Here is a 23,311-nt window from a genome sequence, read left to right on the forward strand (position 1 = left end):
GCCAGTACACTGACTCAATGACATAAGCATTGCTACAGTGGATATAAAAAGCTGGCAATACAGGCAGCAGCTGAAAAAGCAGGATACAGTCGACATGAAAGGTTCGCAGTACAGTGAGCTCGACCGAATGTGCATGACTTGGCACGGTCGCCCCCTCCCCCACCCAATTGGCGTGAGTTGGTATGGCCGATGTCGCGCAATAAATAAATAAAAAGAGCCTTTTAATAGAATGTAAGCGCTGTAATAATATTAATATCTAAGAACTTTATAGTAGTAACTGCACGCATCGTGTTGGGGGGGGGGGCGAAGAGGACATCACACTGTGAAGAAATAGCCGCAGCGTTACGTGTCTATTGATTGCATGTTAAACGCGTAAAAGAAAATGTCCCCACGCAATTGTCGTGAGTTGGTACGGTCGATGTCGCGCCATAAATAAATAATTATATCTGAATCACACGAAATCGCTAATTGAACTAATTTAAAGGTGACGGACGTGAAAAAGAAATAGCCTATTCCCACTGCGGGGCCTAGGGCGTGCTGCCCGGAAATATTTTGTCTACATTAAGCCCACCGTCCGAGAGCCAAATTCCTCGCAAGCGCGCGCGTGGAGACTTTTATATATAAGAAAAAAGAAAGAAGATGGCTATGCATAGCTGACCCATCTACACAGCCCCATCGTCGGCGTCTAACTATATAGCTGGCTGACTAATATATTGATGATGACGATGGGAGCCGTGCAGAGGTGCGGCCACGTGGCCAGACGATGAAGAGAGAGATGATGGCGAAAACAATGACAGCAGCCTTCTAGAACCTTTGAGCAGGTTCCCGGAGCTTTCAGTTCAGCCCCCCTTCTAGTTTATTATTTAAAGCACCCATACTCGTGATTACCCCTCCTGGTCAACAGATTAAGATGTATGGGTTATTTAGCTATAAAATGTAATTTAGTCAGTTTAATGCAGGGGTCCTCAAACTACGGCCCGCGGGCCACATGCGGCCCGCCGAGGACATTTATCCGGCCCATGGTCACTAATTGGGCTGCGCTTCTGAGCACTAATTGGGCTGCGCTGGTGAGCACTAATTGGGCTGCGCTGGTGAGCACTCATTGGGCTGCGGTGGTGGGCACTGATTGGGCTGCGGTGGCGAGCACTGATTTGGCTGCGCTGGTGATAACTGATTGAGCTGCGGCGGTGGGCACTGATTGAGCTGCGGCGGTGGGCACTCATTGGGCTGCGTTGGTGAATGATTCAATGGGCCAATTGACTGGACTTGCCCCCCAGGCCTAAGGCTGCCAGCCCTCCCCTGGCTGGGCTTGACTGGCTCTCCCTCCCTCAGCTCCCTCACTTGCCCCTCGGCTCCACTCCCAGTGATATTCCTGTGTGCTGGGGATGTAGATCCCCAGCACACGCACCGCTGAGTAAATGATAGAGGGGTAATAACAGAGTGATCTCTGATCTCTGGAGGAGCTGCTTGCTGTTTTCCCGTGCTGGTCAGTGACAGACAGCCGAGGAGTAGGAAACCCAATTTAAATGACAGTAAGTGCATTTATATTCTGATTGCTATTCAGTTGTATGAGGTTATATGTTGTATGTTGTGTAAGCCCCGGTTCATACTGTTGCGATCTCTGAGCAGTGCGAGTTCAGCCATATGCTTGTATGGCTGAACTTGCATTAGATTCGGAAGAAAAAAGGCACATGTGCCTTCTTTTTTCCTGCAGTGGAATCGGATCGCATGGGTCTTCTCCCCCATGCGATCAGATTCCTATGCGAGTTCGCAGATCGCACTGCGATCTGTGAACAAAACTGCAGGTGTAATTAACTTTTTAATGGCACCCGCACCAGTGTGAGCCTGGGGTAAAAGCGGAGTTCCCCCAATCAGACTGCATTGATGGGCAGTGCAGTCTGTATGTCTCTGTGTGGGCAAAGTTATTGCTGGTATATTGTTTTTGTAGCGCTGTATATATATTGGTATTTTACTAATAGCAATTTTGACTCCCTAGGAAACAATGATGTCAAGAAAGAGAAAAATTGACTCGGAGTGTAGGATATTCAAAGAACAGTGGACTTATGATTACTTTTTCATGCAGTACAAGGAAAGAGCTGTGTGTCTGATATGCCAGAATATAGTGTCTGTGTTCAAAGAATACAATTTACGTCGACACTATGAAACTCAACATAAAGATAAATATGATTGTTTGGTCGGAGAAGTGAGAAAAGATAAAAAATTAAAACTGAAAAATACATTAACAACTCAGCAAAATACTTTTGTGAAGCAGAAGCAGCTAAATATTTCATCACTGCGAGCAAGTGTTCAAGTTGCCAAGCTAATAGCGTGCACTGGCAGACCATTCGTGGAGGGAGAATTTGTTAAAGAATGCCTTCTTTCTGTTGCCAAAGAGATGTGTCCAGAGAAGGCCGATTTATTTAGTACAGTGAGTCTTTCAGGACCTACAATTACACGGAGGATTGAAGAAATGGGAGACAGTTTGCATCAGCATTTGCAAAACTCCGCAAAAAAACTTTCCTATTTTTCTTGGCACTCGACGAAAGCAATGATATTCGTGATTCTGCACAACTTCTAATTTTTATTCGTGGGACGAATGACTATTTCGAAGTCACAGAAGAGCTTGCTGCACTGCAAAGCATCAAAGGAACAACTATAGGAGAGGATATCTATGAAAAGGTTTGCCAAACTGTGAATGGTTTGGAGCTGAACTGGGCTAAACTAGCCAGTGTGACAACTGATGGTGCTCCTAGCATGGTGGGGTCTAAGAAAGGAGTAATTGCTCGCATTAACCAAGAGATGGACAAACATAACCATTCTCATCCAATAGCCATACACTGCCTCATCCACCAACAAGCGCTGTGTAGTAAATCACTGAAGTGGGACTCTGTTATGAAAATTGTGGTATCTTGTGTTAACTTCATTAGAGCTCATGCACTAAACCACAGACAATTTCAGGAATTTCTGTCTGAGCTAAATGTTGACTATGAAGATGTTCTGTACCACACAGAAGTCCGTTGGCTGAGTCGAGGGAGAGTTTTGAAACGTTTCTATGACTTACTTCCACAGATTACAGCTTTTCTGCTTTCAAAAAACAAAAAAGTACCAGAGCTCAATGATGCAGAATGGAAATGGCACCTTGCCTTTCTGACAGATGTAACAGAGCTACTCAACAGTTTCAATGTGCAACTTCAAGGAAAGGGGAAGCTCATCTGTGATATGCAATCACATGTCAAAGCATTTGAAGTAAAATTAGGCCTCCTCATCAAACAAGTGAAGGAGGAAAACTTCTGCCATCTCCCCACAACTCAAAATCTGTTAGCGGAAAAACCATTGGTTGCATTCCCAAACAAAACATGTGTGGATTCACTGGAAAAATTGCAAAAAGAGTTCTATTTTAGATTTAAAGAGCTTCATCTCCATGAACAGGACATACAGCTTTTCCGTAACCCATTTTCTATTGACATTAAAAATGTGGATACAATTTACCAAATGGAACTGGCTGAACTGCAGAATTGTGACTCTCTGAAAGACGCATTCAAGTCAAGCAGCCTTCATAATTTCTATGCATCTCTCCCCTCTGAGACATATCCTCATCTCAGGAACCATGCACTCAAAATGGCAACCATCTTTGGCAGCACTTATGTCTGTGAACAGACTTTTTCCAGAATGAAACATTTGAAATCTCCAACCAGATCTAGACTAACGGATGCACACTTGCATCACTTGTTACGACTAGCAGTGACAAATATGGAACCGGACGTTGACCATCTTATTAGCCAAAAGCAGGCCCATAGTTCCCATTGAAATACTGGCAAGTTTGTTGATTTAACTTTACTTGTTCTTCATTTTAAATATTGTATTTGTTCCCGTTTTGTTTCTTCACTTCAAAATAAGATATATGCAGTGTGCATAGGAATTTGTTCATAGTGTTTTTTTAACTATAGTCCGGCCCTCCAAGGTCTGAGGGACAGTGAACTGGCCCCCTGTTTAAAAGTTTGAGGACCCCTGGTCTAATGCATGAATTCATAATTTAATAATTATCTCATACATGTAGTATTCACCCCATTCCTGTCGAGCAAAGCTATCACAGTTTGTAGTAGTTTCACAGTTGGGAGGTGATTTTGTGGTGTAATCCCAAATTAGTGATTTGTGGTGTAATTAATAACCATAGTGGCCTGTGGAATTCAAACTGTGAACCTCTGAAATAAGTTGCATACACACAAAGCATAAATCCATTTATACTTTAGCAAATAAGAGCACCAACCCTTCGGTTCAAAAGTGGTTCTGTTTTCCAGTTTCTTCCAGCTGCTGTGGGCTGCTTTAGACTCCGGGTCTTGAAGAGCCAAAGCGTACGCTGTGATGGCGATCGTGTACATACGCTTGAGGTCGGACACTTTGCTCGCCAGGAATTGTACCGCTCTGTTCATGCTCTGCTGGTAGTTCTGAGCATCCAGACACAAACATTACGCGTTACACAACAAATACTGTTTTGTGCATAATATTGCATCATCATAATCATCAGCCATAATTAATCCACTGGTGGATGAATTCCTCCCCAAGACTCCATTAAACCCCCACGATCCTGTAATGTAACAATCCATTTATCACCTGCACACAAACTGCTTTCATCGCTCCATCTCTATGTGGACGTGCTTTCAAATGCATCAATTTAATGGCTTCCACTCCGTTAATATTTTTTGCCATCATCCATCATCTCTTCTAGCCAAGAAGTGTCCGGCCCAAGCCCACTCTTAATAGGTTTGATGATGTTATGAACCTGCATATCTTATTGAATCCACGTGTTCTATATCTGTCCCTCATTGTAATTCCAAGCATGAATCTCATCATTCTTTTTGCGCACTTTCAAGTTTTTGTTCTGTATTTTTCATTACGGACTGCATTGATGCAGAACCATTGGCATCTCCTTATTACTGTGTAATTTCATTAAAAACAATGTCACGGAATGGATGAATTAAAAGTACATTATTTCATTTCATAATGTTACGTTTTTTAATGTTCTATTTCTCAGTCAGCCCACAAGCTTCAATCTTTACAAAACGTTGCTTTGTTCAGTCATGTATAGAGTTCCCGTGTTGCTAATGAGTGTGAGCTGCTACAGCAGTGTAACTGTTAGCACACAAGACTTCCAATCAAGAGGTCGAGTCCACATTCTGGCACGGCAGTTTAAAACAAAAGACTTCCAATCAAGAGGTCGAGTCCACATTCTGGCACGGCAGCTTAAAACAATGGGACAAGTTACTCAAATCCCCCTGCCACCACTGTCTACCCAACAGCGTAGGTTACAGCATTGGCAGGTTGAAAAGGGCAGATAAAAGTGTGGTTATGCCCACCTCTTTCAAGACACCTGATCAGCAGTGGCATGAGCAGGCAATTGCAGGGCTGTACCTTTAACTTTAACCTAATTGATGGAAGTGCACCCTACTACATCTTGGCTGCTAGCCCATCTTGGTGGTCCAACATTGCCTAATCCATATGGTCCAATTATATAATCTGCCCTACTCGCTCCAACCTTTTCATTGAAGTCTCCTATCTCCATTCTTACCACCTGAGATTTGCACTGTTCTTTAGCCTTATCTATCTCCTTATATAATGCCTCATCGAAACGTTGTGATGTGTATATATATATATTTTTTTTCTACCTACAAGACTTTACCGAAAGAACCAAAGAATATGGATTCCTGCAGTCACGAAGTTTCAAATCAAAATTGCCTCAAGTTTGAGGGTTCAGCTGTAGGGGCATACTGTAAGATACTTGAATAATGTAGATGTCAAATGGCTCTCATATCTGCAACATAGTTTATCAGAGAGCTTGTTGCGGCATTCCTACTCTGCTAACACGTGTAATTCCTCCTGAATACATTGAAAACGTTTCCATCAGTTCTAAAATGTCCACTAACTTTACATGTAACTTCACTCGGTCCTAAAAATAATTATACTAAGTCTTGTCATTCTCGCTTTGCAATTTCCAGTTTTATTTTGGTAAAGAGTTCTTACATTCCAAGTTACTGTACTTTTGTTTTTGTTGTTGTGGATAGTCGCAGGATTACAAGTCGAGTGTCACGTGCCACTCATGACGGTTTGTAGTGGACAAGGTGTCATCGCCCTGTGAAACCCCCATCTACGCCGTTGTGAACAATAATATTTCTAGTATGAAGACTTCTGGTTCTGGGCATGACTCCATTGGTAAATACAGCAATGGTTTGTCATCACCTTCTGCTGGTATATGTATAGGGTTTACTCTCCTAGCCTTTGGTTTACAACCTATTCCACAAGGCAGCAGGGAAAGGGGGAGAGGTGGGCGACGCAGTCCAATTGAAGTCAATGTTAAAATATCGACGCAGTTGAGTAGCCATCACGATTGAGATGCCAATGTAATTGAGACGGTATAGCTGTTTAGATGATTACTATGTTCAAACCAAGTTCATTTGAGATGGTAACGCTATTGATCAGGAATCATGGTTGAGATGAACCGGTGGTTCGTTTGAGATTATAATTTAGCTGAAATGTGGCAACCGCTAGCTTGGGAACGCAGCACTTTTGGAACACGACACGCATGACACTCACGCTTGTGCTCCACGGCTGTGATGTTGACAGTGTTTTCCATCACCACCTTCATAACATCTTCCTCCCCATCATCACCATGCTCACCGCGGCTATACGTGCCCTCACGATGTCGATGCTAGCACATCGGTTCCAGATTCCCATGTGATCCCCAGGGCTAGCGATGATTGGGGTTAGTGACAGTCATGGAATTTACCCATTGCACTCTGTAGATTACCATAAGGTTGCTACCACAAGACTCAGGCAGGTGGCGAATGTCGACAATCAACATCTAAACACTATTCTGTAGGTACCATGCTGATCACATGAGGCACAGCATGAATCTGATTAATTAACTAATATAGTGCATTTTGTATTCATGCCATTCGTATAACACAAGGCCATCATGCTGGTGCTGCTATGTTGCACAGGCACAGTCTGCAGTAGTTTCACAGCAATGGGCCATTTAGGTACTTGGCAGGTAACTTTTGTAAATTTGACGATGGCATACAATCGTCTATTTGTTTCAAATTACTTGGATTTTTAACGTCCAATGAAAAGTAGACGGCGTGCAGAATTGTATGATTAATACAGCCGAAGTAATCAGGCTGACCAGATTCAATCTGTAAACCTCTGCAATAAGTGGCAAACATGCTACAGTTGGGCTTGGCGGTCATGGGAGTGGCACTCAATCAACATTTTACAAGTTCAATTCCTAATGCAGGGTTGACTTAGTTCTTTATCTCCCTGGTGAAGTTAGATCAGCAGTTGTCCTATTGAGAGACTCGCCACCACGCTAGGAATGAGGAATGTAATGCTGTATTGCTGAAGTGTGATACTGCACATTTGCCGGCATTTAATACCGGAACAGAGACTCCACAATATTCTTGTGCTTGTTGAATTCCGATGAGAATAAATGCTGTCATAGACACATGGCCTTCCGTCCCACCCACTCCACCCTGAAAAGATAAATGTATATCAATCAATATTAATTAATTTAGAACACAAATTAATGTATATGCCACCATGCAAAAAGATGTATATTATTTAGTTTGCCTACTCGAGTATGCATTCACAGGATTATTTTTTCAGGAGGGTCCTGCCAAGTATTTTCAACAGAGGGTGATGTTGCAATCTGTAGTCCTAATTGAGCAATTTACATATAGTTTTTAACTATTGGAATGTTTGGCCAATACAAGTTAAGCTGTATGATTTATTACGTTTCTTACTATGGGAGCAAACTGGAGCACGTGGATGAAACCCATGTATAACATAGGGAAAATATAAAAACTCCACACAGAAAAGCTACTAAGTAGGGAATTTAACCCAGGACAATCTTTCTGAGATGTTAGCATTATGTTACCCTCCCACCAATATAAAGCCCAATTTTCACCTTACAGGATTCACCCTTGATAGAAACCCACCATTAATAATATTTATTCTGCATGATATAAGGATATGGATACTCAAGGAGAGCCAATGAAGAATTGCAGTTTGTGGGTTTTCTCTGAATCTCAATAATTCCAGAAACAAGGATTTGTACCTTGGCAAAAATATGTTTCTCTAGTCCATTCCGCTGGTCACTGGTCCAGTGTTATTTATAATATTTAGAAATTCCTTTTGGGCCACCTGTAAATGCTGCGGATACGACTTTTAGGGTGGTCACTGTTCCTCGCCTTCTACCAATAAGCCTCAATACTCATTAGCAAAGCTACTCATGGTAGAGGGAGAAACAAATAATGTGACACCATCTTTCCACGAATACATGCGTAGACTTTTGGAGAATAGGTGAGGAGATGTCTGAGACTGAACAGAACATAAACAGTGGAGACTCTTCAACATAAAAATCTAAGACCACTGAAAAAAAGATAAGGAGAGATGTCACTCATATCTTAATTGAAAAGATGATCCCCTATAATCTTCCACTGATTATAGGGAGTAGCCAATGGTGAGGACGGATGAGAAGCCGGTCGCAATTGTCATGGACAAGAGAAGCAAGTTTTTACCAAGGTACAACATCTTATTTTCTCTACTGTTATGTCACAGGTCATCAGTACAGTGTTATTCATAATATTCAGCAATATCACCAAAGCAGGTAATGGGAGGAGGGGCAGGCCACTTCTTAGAAGGAAAGATCTCTAGTCTGTTATGCATTCCTTACAAATACATTCCATGGATGCCCTGGCCATGATGTGGCCACCACTCTGTTGGAATGGGCCTTCTTGGCCAGTGTGTAGCAGTGCCTAATGCACTTCTTTAGCCATACTTACATTTTGATCTTTGAAGCCACGTGTTTCCCCTGATCATGTTACCATATAGGATGAACAGCTGTTGCAAGTTTCGCCAGCCCCAAATTCTGTGCAATCAGCAGCGCTGATCCCCATTCACTCCTTACCTTGGCCAACACCCTTGGCACGATGGACCAAGGAGGGAATGCGTAGAGACATGCCTCAGTCTTGGAGATGGATAATGTGTCGGTGGTTATGGTCTTTAGACAGAAAAAACAGGTGCAAAACCAGGGTAACTGTTGATTGGCCTCCAATGTGAAGAGGCTCATGGTAAACGACCCGAACCAACATTGGACCTGCTCGGAGACCTCAGGGCATAGAGCCCATTCCTAGAGATTGAGCCACCCTCGACTTAATGCATCCACAACCACGTTGTCTGCCCCTGCCAGATGAGAAGCCATTAATATGAGGCATTACGACTCTGTCCAGCACAGGAGGTCCTAAGCCTCTGTCACGAGAGAGCGAAATTTAGTGATTCATCATCACAAATGTTGTTATCTTGTCACATAGAATGAGATTCTGCTTCTAGTGGACCCTGGTCTGAAAGTGATAAAGTGCTAGTTCAACTGCCCTGAGCTCCAGGAGATTGATGCTTCTCTCCATGCACTTTGTCCACCTGCCCTGAACACGGGAATGCCCTCGAGGTATGCATTTTGAACTTCACACCGTACGTAGCCAATTGTGCTAATCGGAGGTGCAAGTGTGCTCCCCAACTCCACACACTCAAGATAACAAGGTTCTGGTGGAAGATCACTTAACGGAAAACCATTCTGCAGATTCCCTCAATTAGTCCCACAGGGGAGGATATCAGCTGCTTGTTGGGTCAAATCGACCCACTAATTGAGACTGCCATGAATTGGGTTCCGTTGACGCAGGAGAGCCCACATATGTGGCCTCATGTGCAGTCTCACCCAGGATACCATGTCAGTCGTAGAAGCCATGTGCCCCAGAGAGACTGGCTTGTAGCTCTCGAGCCTGCTGGCTGGTAAGCACATTTTGTCCAGAAGGCACATATGACTCTGGTCCGTCTAGATGTCAGCACAGAGGTGGTAGAGTCACTGAGTTTGTTGAAAAACACACTTGGCAGGTTCACCACCCAACCCTGGTCCTAAAGCTGCGGAAGGACTGCATAAATTTCCTGCTGAAGATTGGAACACCATGATGCTTTGATGAGGTCGTATAAATAAGGGGTGAATATGAATACCCCTCTCCCTTATCAGCACCAAGGCCACAAGAATCATGGTGAACACCCTTGGAGCCAAAGTCAGGCTGAATGGCAGTGCTCGGTATGCATCGTGTTGCCCAATGGTGTAGAACTGCAGGTAATGCAGGTCCACTGATGTCATCCATTGCACCCATTGCAGAGAGCTTCGAATGGAACACAATGAGTCCAACTTGAAGTGTACCTTGTGGAAGATATTTCTTCATCCACATATTTGTCCCACTAATGAGGGGTCCGCTGTCCTTGCCAACCTTCTCCATGCTGCTCTGTCCTGCACCATCTCTCTTTCCGCTCCTCGGGCCACCATGAGTGATCTCAGCACATCGCCCCACCTCTTTTTCTGCCTTCCTCTTGATCTATTTCCTTCCACTTGCATCACTTGCATCTTCTGACCATCATTTTCCTGTTGTCTCTCCACATGACCGAACCACACCACCCTTTTCTCTCTCATCTTCTCTGTGATTTCTATCACCTTGAGTCTTCCTCTTACTTCCCCATTACTTACTCTGTCCTTCCTTGTTAAACCCAACATCCACCGCAACATCTTCATCTCTGACAGCCATAGCTTGGTCCTCCGTTTTTCTTGTGCCCCAGCACTCGGCCCCATACAACAGCACTGGTCTCACAACCGTCTTGTACACTTTTCCATTCAACCAACGTTGTTGTAGACATTTAGCTTTCTTAAATCCAGGATTTCCCTTATGCTCCCCGAAGCTTTTTCTCAACATAAACACATCTGGAGTAACACCACTGATTGTTGGTTGGTAACCACGTATTCAATGACTTGGACGTTTAGAAGTCAGGACACTTCATGGGGGAACACCTGAGTAAACTCTGTATCTTCTTGCAGACACGAAGTTTGGAATCCACTAAAATACAAGAACTCCTGAAAGCCCTGCTTTTATTCTTGCACCACGACCCTGAACCCATTCGTCCATTGTGTGTGCCCATGCCTGCTTAAATGTGGCCATATAGCTCCCTATGCACATAGGATACGTGAGAGACCAGCCTTTTTCCTTGGCACCGTCAGTGCTGCTAACACTTGTCTACCAAAGCGGCTGCGTTAGATTGATGCTGTGGCTATTCCTGCCTCCCTTCTTCCTTGTCTCTTTCCTCTTATCTTTTCTCACCTTGCATCCATTTTTAACTCGACTCTCAAAAGGTATCTTCCTTTCCACCTTTACATCTGCCATAATTGTCTTTATCGTAAAAAAAACGTACTTTGACCCCAACATTCCTAACAGTTCATCCCATTTATCTTATGCCTTCCTTTTACAAATTCTGGAATGCATTAATCATAACCGGCTCTCACTCCACATTTCTTTACATTCCCTCTATCCCCAATTGATCTCTTCATTCCACCAAAACAGCCTGTCTCAATGTCCAAACCCATCTTGTAAACTCCTTTCATACCAGTCTTTCTTCCATTGTTCAAGCCACTGTTGATCACCCCACTTTTCTTTCAAAATGTCTCTAACTTCGGAAACTCTGGCACCCACCTCTCTTTGCTCAAGTATTATCTTTCTTCTCACACATCCTCAGTCTCTTACAATCACTCTGTATCCCTTCCCTTCCCTATCAAGGTCGGTGTTCCATAGGGATCGACTTTGGGTCCCTAACTCTTATTTCTCTCTCTTTTTCCTCTTGAATCTATTTCCCCTTTTTCTGCTTCCCTCGTTATTTATTTTCCCAGAATACCAAAATATTATTCTCCTTTTCTTCATTTACCCCTGACCTTTCATCCCATATCTTCTCCTGTCTGGCTGCCATCCCATCTTAGATTGCACTTCACTTCGTCTCTCTCGAACCTTCTAAAACATCCATCATTTCCTTTCCAGTCTCTCGCTTTCTTTCTCCCATCCCAACCATGTCCTTCCCTCATCTCTCACTCCGGTTTCCTCTGTCCTCAAACTTGGTGTCACCTTTGACTTTTCCCTCACTTATTTCACCAACATCTTCGCTACTACAATTATCATATTTTTTTACTGGCAAATGAGGTACCAATGGTGTAAATGCTTAACCCGAGCTCTCATACTCTGATGGTGCATTGTCTTTGAGTTGTGCGCCTTTTGGCATCATCTGGTCCAACCCAAGTGAGACTAGGCTCTAAGGAAAGCCGTCTCGGGTGTGGAACCAATCAACTTCAAGGACAGTGCATACATTATCAGAGTTATGTTTTTTGTTTGCATTATGACTGCAGGTATTGTGGTCTATGCAAACATGACTCCTCGTAAAAAAAGGTGTCAGTTTTTTTGCCAGATAAAAGGGTACAAAACCAATTATCATATTTTTTATTGGCAAATGAGGTACCAATGGTGGTTTTATAACTCTCAAGCGCCTTGAGTGAAGGCACTATCAATATAAATTATATTGGATTTCGGCATTTCCTTTCCTTTGCTTCTGATGAAGCGGGACCTGAAGGACAATTTGGAGGTGGCCTTCCCGCTATAACAACAGGGAATGACATCTGGAGGCCCAATTGGGATGAAAGGGCTTAAAAGACTCCATCATCTTGCCTTTGTCCACCTTAATTCGTTCAAGTGGTAAGCTTGGTTTCTTTCTGCCAGATCACCATTCGGTTCATTACAGCAACAGCCACTGCCTGCGAGGTAATGTCCAGCATGTCCCTTCCCATCCCGAGGTGCAGAGAGAAGAGTGAGGCTTATGGTTAGAGGGTGAGGAAGTGTAATGATGGCTCAAAAGCTTTATTTGCAATGTGTTCCATTGCCAGAAGAGAATTGCTGAATGTAATGAATAAATTTTGATTTAAAGCTTTCGTGACTGCAGGGATTCATCTTCTTGGTTCTTTCGGTAAAGTCACGTAGAAGGGAAGTAATAAAATAATAAAAATAAAACATAATTAAACAATTCTCACGACGTTTCGGCCACAACGCAAGCAGCCGTCCTCAGGTGAAAACCAGGTCTGTCGAGGCGGCTGCTTGTGTTGTGGCCGACACGTCGTGAGAATTGTTTTATTATGTTGTATTTTTATTATTTTATTACTTCCCTTCTACGTGACTTTACCGAAAGAACCAAGAAGGTAATGAATAAATTTAGACCAGTGGCCAGTAGGATGGAAGTATAGAAACTGCACAATGTTTTTTACCTCCACAATGTTGATTAAATCCATTAAACTGGGTTACAAAAGCTTTTGTTTATACACACAATTGTTACATATGATTTATAACACAGTATACACCTGCATCTCACGATGGATGACATGACCATCTTCTCGGTAGGAGCCATCGCTGTTCTGTCGGTTTTTAATGATCCATTCCACTGGCCCGCACAGCTCCTGGTTATCCACTATGATGACACGCTTGGCCAGCGAGTACACCTTCACCACAAACGCTGTCAACCTGAATAATTTAAAAAACAGCAGAATTATGACAATGGTAATAACTATGATTTAGTAAATTTAGTATGCTAGACATTCTCATAGTGCAAGGCTATCACAGACACAGTTTGCAGTACTTTCACAGTAGAGGACAATGTTTCTATGTGTAATCCAAAATGAGTAATTTGGGGTGTAATTGTTATCATTTGGTAATGGCCTACTCATTTCGAATTACATCTTTAACATCCGCTGCGAGTAGACCGCATACTATTTTATACAAAATACACCCTCAGAAAAAGCATGCTGGGTTCGAACCATGAACCTATGCAACAAGCAACATACACGATACCATTGGGCATTATTACTGCCTCCAACGTTAGTGATATATCGAGGCAGCGGGGATGGTTCATGTACGGGTTCTCTTTAAGAATTTTGAGAAAGCATTTACTCATAATGCTGCATAAGCTGTTGTTAATGATACCATTTTTTATATTTAGGATATGTACTTGTGCATAATATAAAGTGTTACGGGAGTTATCATAAAATATTAGTAGCACTTAACAATAAGCCACAGGATAACTCGATTAACAGATTCATTACATTGATTGAGCAATCTGCTAAAATGGAAGGAACTATGAAGCCATTTAACACCTATGTTTTTTCCAGCAAATGTTTTGATTCGTAGTCTATTTATTGGTTTGAATACGTAATCATTTGACCAAATTTGAGTCGTTGAGAATATTTCAACATCCAACACCAAAATAAATTAAATTGGCACATGTACAAGTGATTCACCTCACTGAGTCAGACAAAGAAGAATTCTCACAACCAAATTTAGACGTGACATTTGATTTTAATCTGCATCAATCATCAGGACAATAATTTTTATTCAGCTTGTTAATTGACTAAACAATAATACGCGACTTGTACATGTGACAAGAATATTTGTTTGGCTGTGTCAGGTGGCGGAGGGATCTTAATGACACGCATTTGGTCAGATCATTACTTGGGTTAAATAAACAATGTGTTATGAATCTTCAGTTATTGTTTGATTGATTTACCATTAATTTAGGTTCATAAGGTTTCAGTTCCCTTCTCAAAATGTCTACTACAATCGTCTAATAATAAGTGTAGCATATATGTTACCCTTTTCTGGCCTTAAACCAAAGGGCCATTCTATTCCCACCATATTCCTTAACATTTCCTCTAGTGTCATAAAAAAAAACATATTTCAATAGATGTTCTAACAGATTACTCCCTCCATAGTAGTTTCTTCTAGGTCACTGCATAACCCTCCTGCTTGTAGGTCAGCATGAATACGCTTCTCTCCCAGCCTTCACGGATCTTATTTCTGAACGCTGCTCAACAGGTTCCAAACCCTGACAACTCCTTACTCTCCACTTCCGTTAGTCATCTCTGCTGCGAGTCCTTATGGGCCACAGGCTTTTTATCAATTACGTTATTCGTGTCGTTACTCAAACTCGCAATTTGGTGATATCGAATGCCATTGTTCCTTTGTTTCAATTTTGGCTACTGTGTATTGTCTCTCCCCTTCTGATTTTCCAAAAAAATCATAGAATTCTTACAGTTTATGAAATTAACAGCAACAGAGAATCAGCAAAAGCGTGGCAGATGTGGAATAAGTGATTAGGCATCATCGACGGCAAGCATTTTATGTGGCTGATAGGCGAGTTAAATCGATAGACATACAGAACAGCAGCAAATGTAGCAGATGCGAATTGGGGAATCTAACATTAGCTGGTGCCACCATATGCTGCACTTCATCACAATGCGAACTATAACCTTTATTTCTTCCTTATTTAAAAACCCAGTAATTATTTTAACGGTAACAGATTCACCATTGGCCCAGATCAAGTATTATAATCATATTTGATGTCAACATTTAACCGATTTAAAATAAAATTTTCAAGTCAACTTTCTTAACTAACATTTATGTTACATTAACTTATCTCAATAAAATTAGACAGAAACAGGAAGAGCAGAGAGTAGGCATGCTAAGGAGATAATAACCAATGGCAATGTGTGCCATTGGTTATTCAACTAACTGGTTAATCTGCATTGTATATGCAGCTTTTTAGCATGGTAGCATGGTGGTGTAGAAAGCAGCTTACCAGGTGCTACTTGGACGTTCAATAAAAGCTGCATATGAATGGTCAGCCTTCCTGTAGGAAAGCTCCCGACTATAACCTTTAAAGTAAAATATAAGCAAAACACACAGATAATAATTAGGACATATGCAATGTAGAGAAATTGAAGCAAAAGCCTACCCTTTAGCCGGAATAGATGGCTTGGGTAAACCTGTGGTGACGCGCACGGCAAATGGGGGGCATATGGAGGCATCCTCTTGCAATCCTCCCTTGCCAGAGAACCCAAAAAGCAGTATTTTAGTGATATGTTTGATAATCACAAATGTAAAGCCCTATCATCATGATCACGATCTGTGGGCAGATAGCCCGTAGGTGCCTACTGCACATTTTGTCATTTGTTTCCACTTTCCTCTGTCTTTAGTCCATGGGCCCAGACCAAAAAAATAACTTATCGGTACCACCTGAGGTGGCAAAGTCTAGTAATGATTTTTGCAATCCTCCATGTGTGTGAGACATATTCTGATATGATAACCTTCGTGGAGTCGCAGCTTAGTTGTGGTTACCATGACTTTTATACCCATACCCTATTACATGTGTCCGGAACAATGAAATGGACATTATTACTGAAAAACTACCTAGACCAAAGCCAGTTAGGTCACAAACTGGGCTTTATTGGTTTAAATACAAAATGAAAAGACATGATAATCAGGAATATCAAAGTGAGGTGAGGAACTACTTGAATATTATAAACATTGACATTCACATATAGTCAATTGAGTCGCAGACGTTGTTCCTTTTAGAGGCAACACATTTATTGTAACACCGTAACATAAAGGGGTAACTGCCCCTTTACCAGATACAGCTTAGGGTGGGGACCACCCAGCTAACTACCCTATACAGAGGAGTTAATGCGACGAAGGGTCGGACCCTCATTCAGGTCTCCGACCACGTGGTAGCCTCGTAGGATGAAGAGCTTCAGCTTGAGATGTAGAGCTTCCCGCTTCTAGATGTTGAGCTTCCAGCTTGTAGAATGAAAGCGATCCCGGTCGGGGCCGCTCTGCCCTTGGCCCCGCCCGCCTTCACGAGCATTCTCATTCCCTCTCGATCCTTCTCAAGAGCTCTCCCCGGACACGTGATCACCCACTAGCCTGGGGCCCCTTGTGTGGACACTCCAGATCACGTGTCTACGGTGTCAACCAGAGTGCCATGGCCCGGGTAACCCTGCCCCTGGGCTGATGCTCACCCACTCCCCCCTCGTGGGAGCCCCCACCACACGCTGTGTGTGGTGCCCGCACTATCCCAGTATTCACCAAGCCCCGCTAGGGCTGGTATTACACACAGCCACCCACACGGTGCTGTCCACGATGTAGGAACATCAAACGGCATGGCCCTTCTGGGCCGGCACCATACAGTGACATCCCCTATGTCACTACACGTGTAATCCCATATATATCGTTAGTGATGGGTATATGTGAAGAAGGTTACATTATTGTTATCAAGCTCTGTGTGTACTTAAATGGTGTTAACAAGGGTAACCAAGTCCAAAATCACCACACTGTGCATCAATGTATACTGCTACTACCACAGTAAGACCATCAGAATCACCACTCTGTGTCACTCAAACTACTCGTCCAACTCGTCATCTGACTCCCCGAATTCAAATTCAGGTCCTGGATCATCCTGCAGTTTTTAGTTACTGCAGGTCCGTAACCTGCACATGTCTGGGCATGTCAGTCCATTAGACAGGCACGTGCAGCTTGGAATTTTGCTTGGAATTTTGCATGAACGTACATACTTGTATGCTAGCAGTTCCAAGACCACATCTGGTGCGGATGGGGAGCGCATCCAGTAAATGGCCAGCTTGCCATCATCGTCTGTCCATCCATACTCAGTAGGGCTTGGCACCACAGGGTTAGCCTGCAGACAGCAATTCCATATTGCTGCCTTATAGTTTGCTCGTTGAACATGCACGAAGAGACAATCTCTACATGGTGGCAGCTGGCTGAACTCGACTTCTCCCCTTTTTGTGCAGAAGAGCTGGTAGCAAAGTTCGTTCACCTCACCAGTGCTGCTATTAACAACATACATGCGACAGGTGAACTGCTCAATTTCTGGAACAGCTCATCACTCACATTCCATGACTGCTCCAGTCGACTAAAAGTCTCTTGGCAGGAAGTGTCCTTTCTCACCATCTTCAGGGCATTCAGCTTCTATCGACCGGCAAATGCACTGACAGTGTCACAGCCTGTGAAGGCATGTAAGCCAATTAGGCTGTCACAGATGCTGTCTCTAAGTGACATTGCCAGTTTGCTGATATCGACAAATTATGTGCGGTTATGTGTCCCACACTTCTGGTAGATGGGACAGGTGATGTTATTCTGGAAGCCAAGACACCTTGCCATGCGGTATCTCTCTGTATCGTGGGATTTTCCACTCTTCCACCACAAACTTGACGAGACTTGTCTTGTTGGATGGACGGCACAGGACTTTTCTCCACTGCTGGACGTGGTGTCCCCCTGCAAGGTTATTTTACTGGAGAGTAGTGTTTGACCCAGGTCGTTCAGCATCTTTGATCGAAGTCTGTCGGTAGACATCAAAAACAACATCAATCCTCTCACTCTGTGCCCCCTCGTGGAGGACCTGGGTCAAGGTTGACTCTGCCACCTGTGCAAAGGTTTCGTTGTTGACATTCATTTTTTGGACCAGGCTCATCCCATCAATGATGGAAGTAGATGGGGTTGGGATGTCTTATGCAGGAGACGTTCTTTTTAAGCTCTCTGGCAAGTGCAGCCTTGTTTGTTTTTCGTTGGGACCCATCAGCATTTGCCAGTGCCCGTGGCAATGGGCCCAGTGGGTGGGCAAGGACATCCTCGATATTCACCTTCCTGCTTTTAGCCACTAGGATCATGTGGCTAAACAGGTTTATATCTGCCTTCAGAACCACATCATGTGCTTTCTTTCCATGTGCTGTTTTTGTGCTGATATTGGAGAATGTCTTCAGACTCATCTTGCGCACTATCAGAGTATTGGGAGATCGGGGCAAGCATTTACACTATGAGACCTCCTTTACCAGTGGCAAAATATAGTAGTAGGTTTTACACTGGTAAAGGAGGTATCATAGTGTAAATGCTTACCCCGAGCTCTCAATACTCTGATAGTGCGCTGTTTTTGAGTTGTACGCCTTTTGGCGTCATCTGGTCCAACACCAATGGAGACTAGGCTCTAAGAAAAACTGTCTCGGGTGTGGACCAATCAACTTTAAGGACAGTGCATATCATTATCATTATCAGAGTTGTTTCTTTTTGTTTGCATTTTTACTGCTTGTGTTGTGGTTATTGCAAACATGATGCCTTGTATAAAGGTGTCAATTTTTGTACCAGTTTAAAGGGTAAAAACCTACTACTATATTTTGCCACTGGTAAAGGAGGTCTCATAGTGTAAATGCTTACCCCGAGCTCTCAATACTCTGATAGTGCGCTGTTTTCGAGTTGTACGCCTTTTGGCGTCATCTGGTTCAACACCAATGGGAGACTAGGCTCTAAGAAAAGCTGTCTCGGGCGTGGACCAATCAACTTCAAGGACAGTGCTTATCATTATCAGAGTTGTTTATTTTTGTTTGCATTTTGACTGCTTGTGTTGTGGTTATTGCAAACATGATGCCTTGTATAAAGGTGTCAGTTTTTGTACCAGTTTAAAGGGTAAAAACCTACTACTATATTTTGCCACTGGTAAAGGAGGTCTCATAGTGTAAATCGTTATTTCAGTTAATTATGTTGAAATACACTTGACACATGTAAGAAAACAAGATTTTCGCCTATTTTTTTTGGATATAACATAATACCACGTAAAATAAAAATTACAAACGATATCAAAAAATCCCTCTGGACATTTCTAGCTATTCCAAGTTGGAAGCAGTATGTAGAATTATGTGGCTTTACCTATTATGAAACATGAGTTGTTAAACTCGGCATACAAAATGTCACTTTGAGAAGATCGCAATGCCAGTTTTGGCATTGTGATGCTGGTAGCAATGAGATTTGAGAGTTAGACTTGTGTTTTCCCTCTTATTGCCATGACAGCAAAGTAAATAGCCATATATGACTAAGCTAGACACCTGCTCCAGAGAATACGCTTTTCAATCATATGCAAATCAACTAGGATATTTCTTAATATGCGGAAACAAATTGCAATTAAATATGCTTAAAAACGCTCATTTAAGGCTTTGTTTAGTTGGCGAAGATTGTATAAATCGTAAAAACGATTTATATTTTATAAATAGTTAGTTTTATGATTTTAATCATTAATTGTCTGCATGTTATGAAAGTTTACAATTTTTCAAAGCAAAATATAAAAAATATAAAAATTGACAAACTGAACAAAATAATTATTTTTGCCTGTAGTCCCTGGCCTTAACTAATAATCTTAACATGTACATTAACAATACATTGATGGTAAAGTTAGCACTTTAGATATCTTTCCTGAACAGAAATAATACAGAACCACCAGTACTTGCCTCACCTGCCAGTAAATGATCGTGAGCAAACAAGCTGCTGGAAGCAGAAAGAAAACGGATAGCGCCAATCTATTCCAGACTTAACTAAGTCACTGAAATTGAAGAACAAGCGTGAATAAATGCAAGAATATGTATGAAATACATGCCTTGGGGACAAACATCAATTTTGTAAATTATGTATTGTCTTTAATAAGAGCAGAGGTGTTGGAATGTTTTCTTTGTAATGTCCGGGCAAATAGGCGTGATTGCGCGAGATGCAAAAACAGGTTTCCTGCGAGAAAAAATAAACAGCTGCTCATTTGGAAAGGTTATCATGTATTATTTTACTTCTTTTGGTGTAACATATATAAGGAGCGAAACAGTTTAACATGTATAAGGAATAAAACAGTTAGACTTCTCCACAAATCTGACTGTCGCCTGGTGAAGCTAGTTGTAATTACTGGCAAAACGTCGTACTTAGATTGTAAATGTTGTGACTTGGCTCTCCAACACACCGGTGTACTGTACAAGTGACGAATTGGCATGTTTTGTTAACGTGACAACCCTTACTAGTTGACTGTGCTGGGCGGTGGCGGGTTTTAACGACACATTTATATATTTACGCAATCTAACCCAAAAAACCTCTATTATGGATGATATTGGTCATGAAAGCCTACGTGTTAAACTGGTTTACAACTTTTTCATAGACTTTTATATATTTATGCGATCTAACCCAAAAAACTCTATTATAGTTGTAAACCAGTCTATTTTTTCTCTCCGATTTCTCTGCTATAAGCTTTAACAATACAATGTACTGTACCGTGTTCCCATTTTTCCTAAACCCCACTTGCTCATCTGCTAAATAAGTCAGTGTGCACTTTCAATTGATGTACTAGTATTATCTATAGTACCTTCCCCATATGGTTCATTAGTGTGATGGTTCTGTAATTTTTACAATCGGTGAGATCTTCTTTGTTGGGTAGTGTCACAAGTTTGGATTTTGTCCACTCCTGTGGTATTTTCCCTTCTCTCCATACTTGCTTGCATCATTCATGTATTTATTTTGTAAGTTCCTTCCCTCCAGCTTTTATAATTTCTCCGCTTATACCATCCACCACTGGATTTTTGTTTTTCTTCAGATGTTTTATTACCTTTTCGAATAATTCGTACAATATATTATGATTTTCATCATCCCTTAGTGGTGGGGATATCATTTCTAGTTCATCCAGTCGACCATATCCCTATACAAATCACTGCTATACTCAGTCCATCTCTTTTTTGTCCCTTCTTTGTCCATCAAGATCTTGCTGTCTTCGCTTTTTAATCACGGGTTGCCTTGGTTCCACTTCATATTTGGGGTTCTTGACTAGTTTTTACACCTTGCTAGTCTTGCATTCTCCGGCATAGTATTCAATGTCGCTCCAAAAATTCCTGATTATCCTTTCTTTATGATGTCCTTACCTCATTGCATAACGTTTTGTACTTAGTCGGCATCTCATCCGATGCCTTTATCTTTAGCCTTATTTTTCTATTTTTCTGTGCAAGTTCCAAGTTTTTCTCAGGTAGCCATTCTTTTGGGGTTTACTTCTCAGTGTATTGTTGATTCTGTTGCTTTTCCATAAAATATTTTAATGCTAATACCTTAATGTCCATGCTAAGGTGTTTCATTTTTGCCCCCTGATTCTACTCACTATTTCTTCTTCATATTCCCTCATCTCCTCGTTATCTAGTGCCTCTATGTTCCTTTTTCCATATTGCGTTCTGAATATACGTTTTAGTTTTAGTCGTCGGTTGCACAGTACCAAGATTCGGTCCGATGATAAATTGGCTCCTTGGAATGTTTTTCAAAGTTGAACTGTTTTCCAGCATCTGCCAATCATTACCAGCTTAATCATATTTGTATGTTTTCTATTTGGTACCCTCCATGTCCATTTTCTGCAGTATTTTTGTTTGAAGTTATATTATCATATGTTTTGAAGCAAATTTTAGAGTTTCTCACTTCTTTCATCTCTTTCTCCATATATATACATTTGCACGATGTGTTCCCATCTAGTGTTATCCTTCCCAAATTTTGCATTCTAGTCTCCCACAGTTATCTTAATATCTTTCCTAGATAGTTCCTTTAACGTGCTTTCCAGCGTTTCGTAAAACTATTCAATATCCTCGTCTGTACTATCTGATGTTGGTGCATATATTTGGATGACACATATTTTGTGGTTTTCCATTAAATCTCGCAACAATTACCCATAAAATAACCTGTATGTATCAGAGTAATGATGCTTTGGTTTTTGCACTCAACAAGAACCTTACCCCTCCGGTGTGCAATTTTTCTTACCTTGACCAGATCACTTAATCCCCAATTATCTCCCCCATCCCTGACCCTCTAATATCTGCCAGTCCTAGAATGTCGTACCTGTATCTTTTTCCATTTCCTTCCTTAGCTCTAACTTGTCTTGTTGTCCATGGTGTTTTCACATTCCATGTCGCTACTGTAATCTCCTCATTCACCATTCTCAACCTCTTCGTTGTTTTGGAATTTGCTGCTTGGTTTCCTGATTGTGTCCTAGCTGCTGATTTCTGGTAGCTAATTTTTCGACACAATCCCGGTTTCTCGATTGGGGATGTGGATCTTGTTGATTCGGGCTACGTCTGAGCGGGTATCCTTCTGTGGTCATCATGTGGATTAGATTACTTCGTCTGTATTTTTCACTGCCAAAGTATCAGCATCCTTTCACCCCACCCTCATCCTTTTTATCCAGGCTTGGAATTAGCTTACATATCCATAGTTAAAGCTAAAAATAAAAGCTTGAATTATTGGCATTTCTCCCCCATATGGGATGTTTCTAGATCTTCCTCTAGCCGGTATTGTTAACACCTGGAGCTTAATTTGAATAAACTGCTGTCTCAAGTACAGTGAGTTGATGGTTTCAGCATGATGATCAGACTACAAAAAGACATAAAATTTGGTTCTGCACGTAATTACATTTATTTTTGGCTTTTTAGAATTTAAAATATTGCTTTGAATTTCAGGTGATTAATATGAATCAGTGGTAGAGTGGGTGGGAAACTACTTCCACTTCCCGCGTGGACCAGAGTAACACGTTTCTACTTGCACATCTGAGCAGAGCAGGGTCGGGCTTTCACAGTAATGGGTGGTTTTCCACAGCTATTTGCTGTACCGAGCCGGTACCAAATCATGATACGCTGACCTCCACAAGACATCATAATCTGGCTCAGTTCCAAGTTCGGCAAAATACTGTGCCTGCATTTTTTTTACTATTGAGCCTTCTAATTTCCAAC

The 23,311-nt window shown here is 41.9% G+C and overlaps 1 protein-coding gene across 1 annotated transcript in view; it reads right to left on the reverse strand.

Annotated features, from left to right (window-relative positions):
- LOC144934673 (complement C3) overlaps positions 1 to 23,311 on the reverse strand; it is a 238,628-nt gene that overhangs the window by 57,739 nt on the left and 157,578 nt on the right. The window contains exons 26-29 of the mRNA XM_078860724.1: positions 15,544 to 15,619; positions 13,274 to 13,433; positions 7,428 to 7,523; positions 4,268 to 4,445 (exon numbers count right to left, since the gene is read on the reverse strand). Coding sequence (XP_078716850.1) covers positions 4,268 to 4,445; positions 7,428 to 7,523; positions 13,274 to 13,433; positions 15,544 to 15,619 — 510 coding nt within the window. The remainder of the gene's footprint in view (positions 1 to 4,267; positions 4,446 to 7,427; positions 7,524 to 13,273; positions 13,434 to 15,543; positions 15,620 to 23,311) is intronic.

Source organism: Lampetra fluviatilis, chromosome 11, assembly GCF_964198595.1.
Source record: "Lampetra fluviatilis chromosome 11, kcLamFluv1.1, whole genome shotgun sequence".
Lineage (NCBI taxonomy): Eukaryota > Metazoa > Chordata > Hyperoartia > Petromyzontiformes > Petromyzontidae > Lampetra > Lampetra fluviatilis.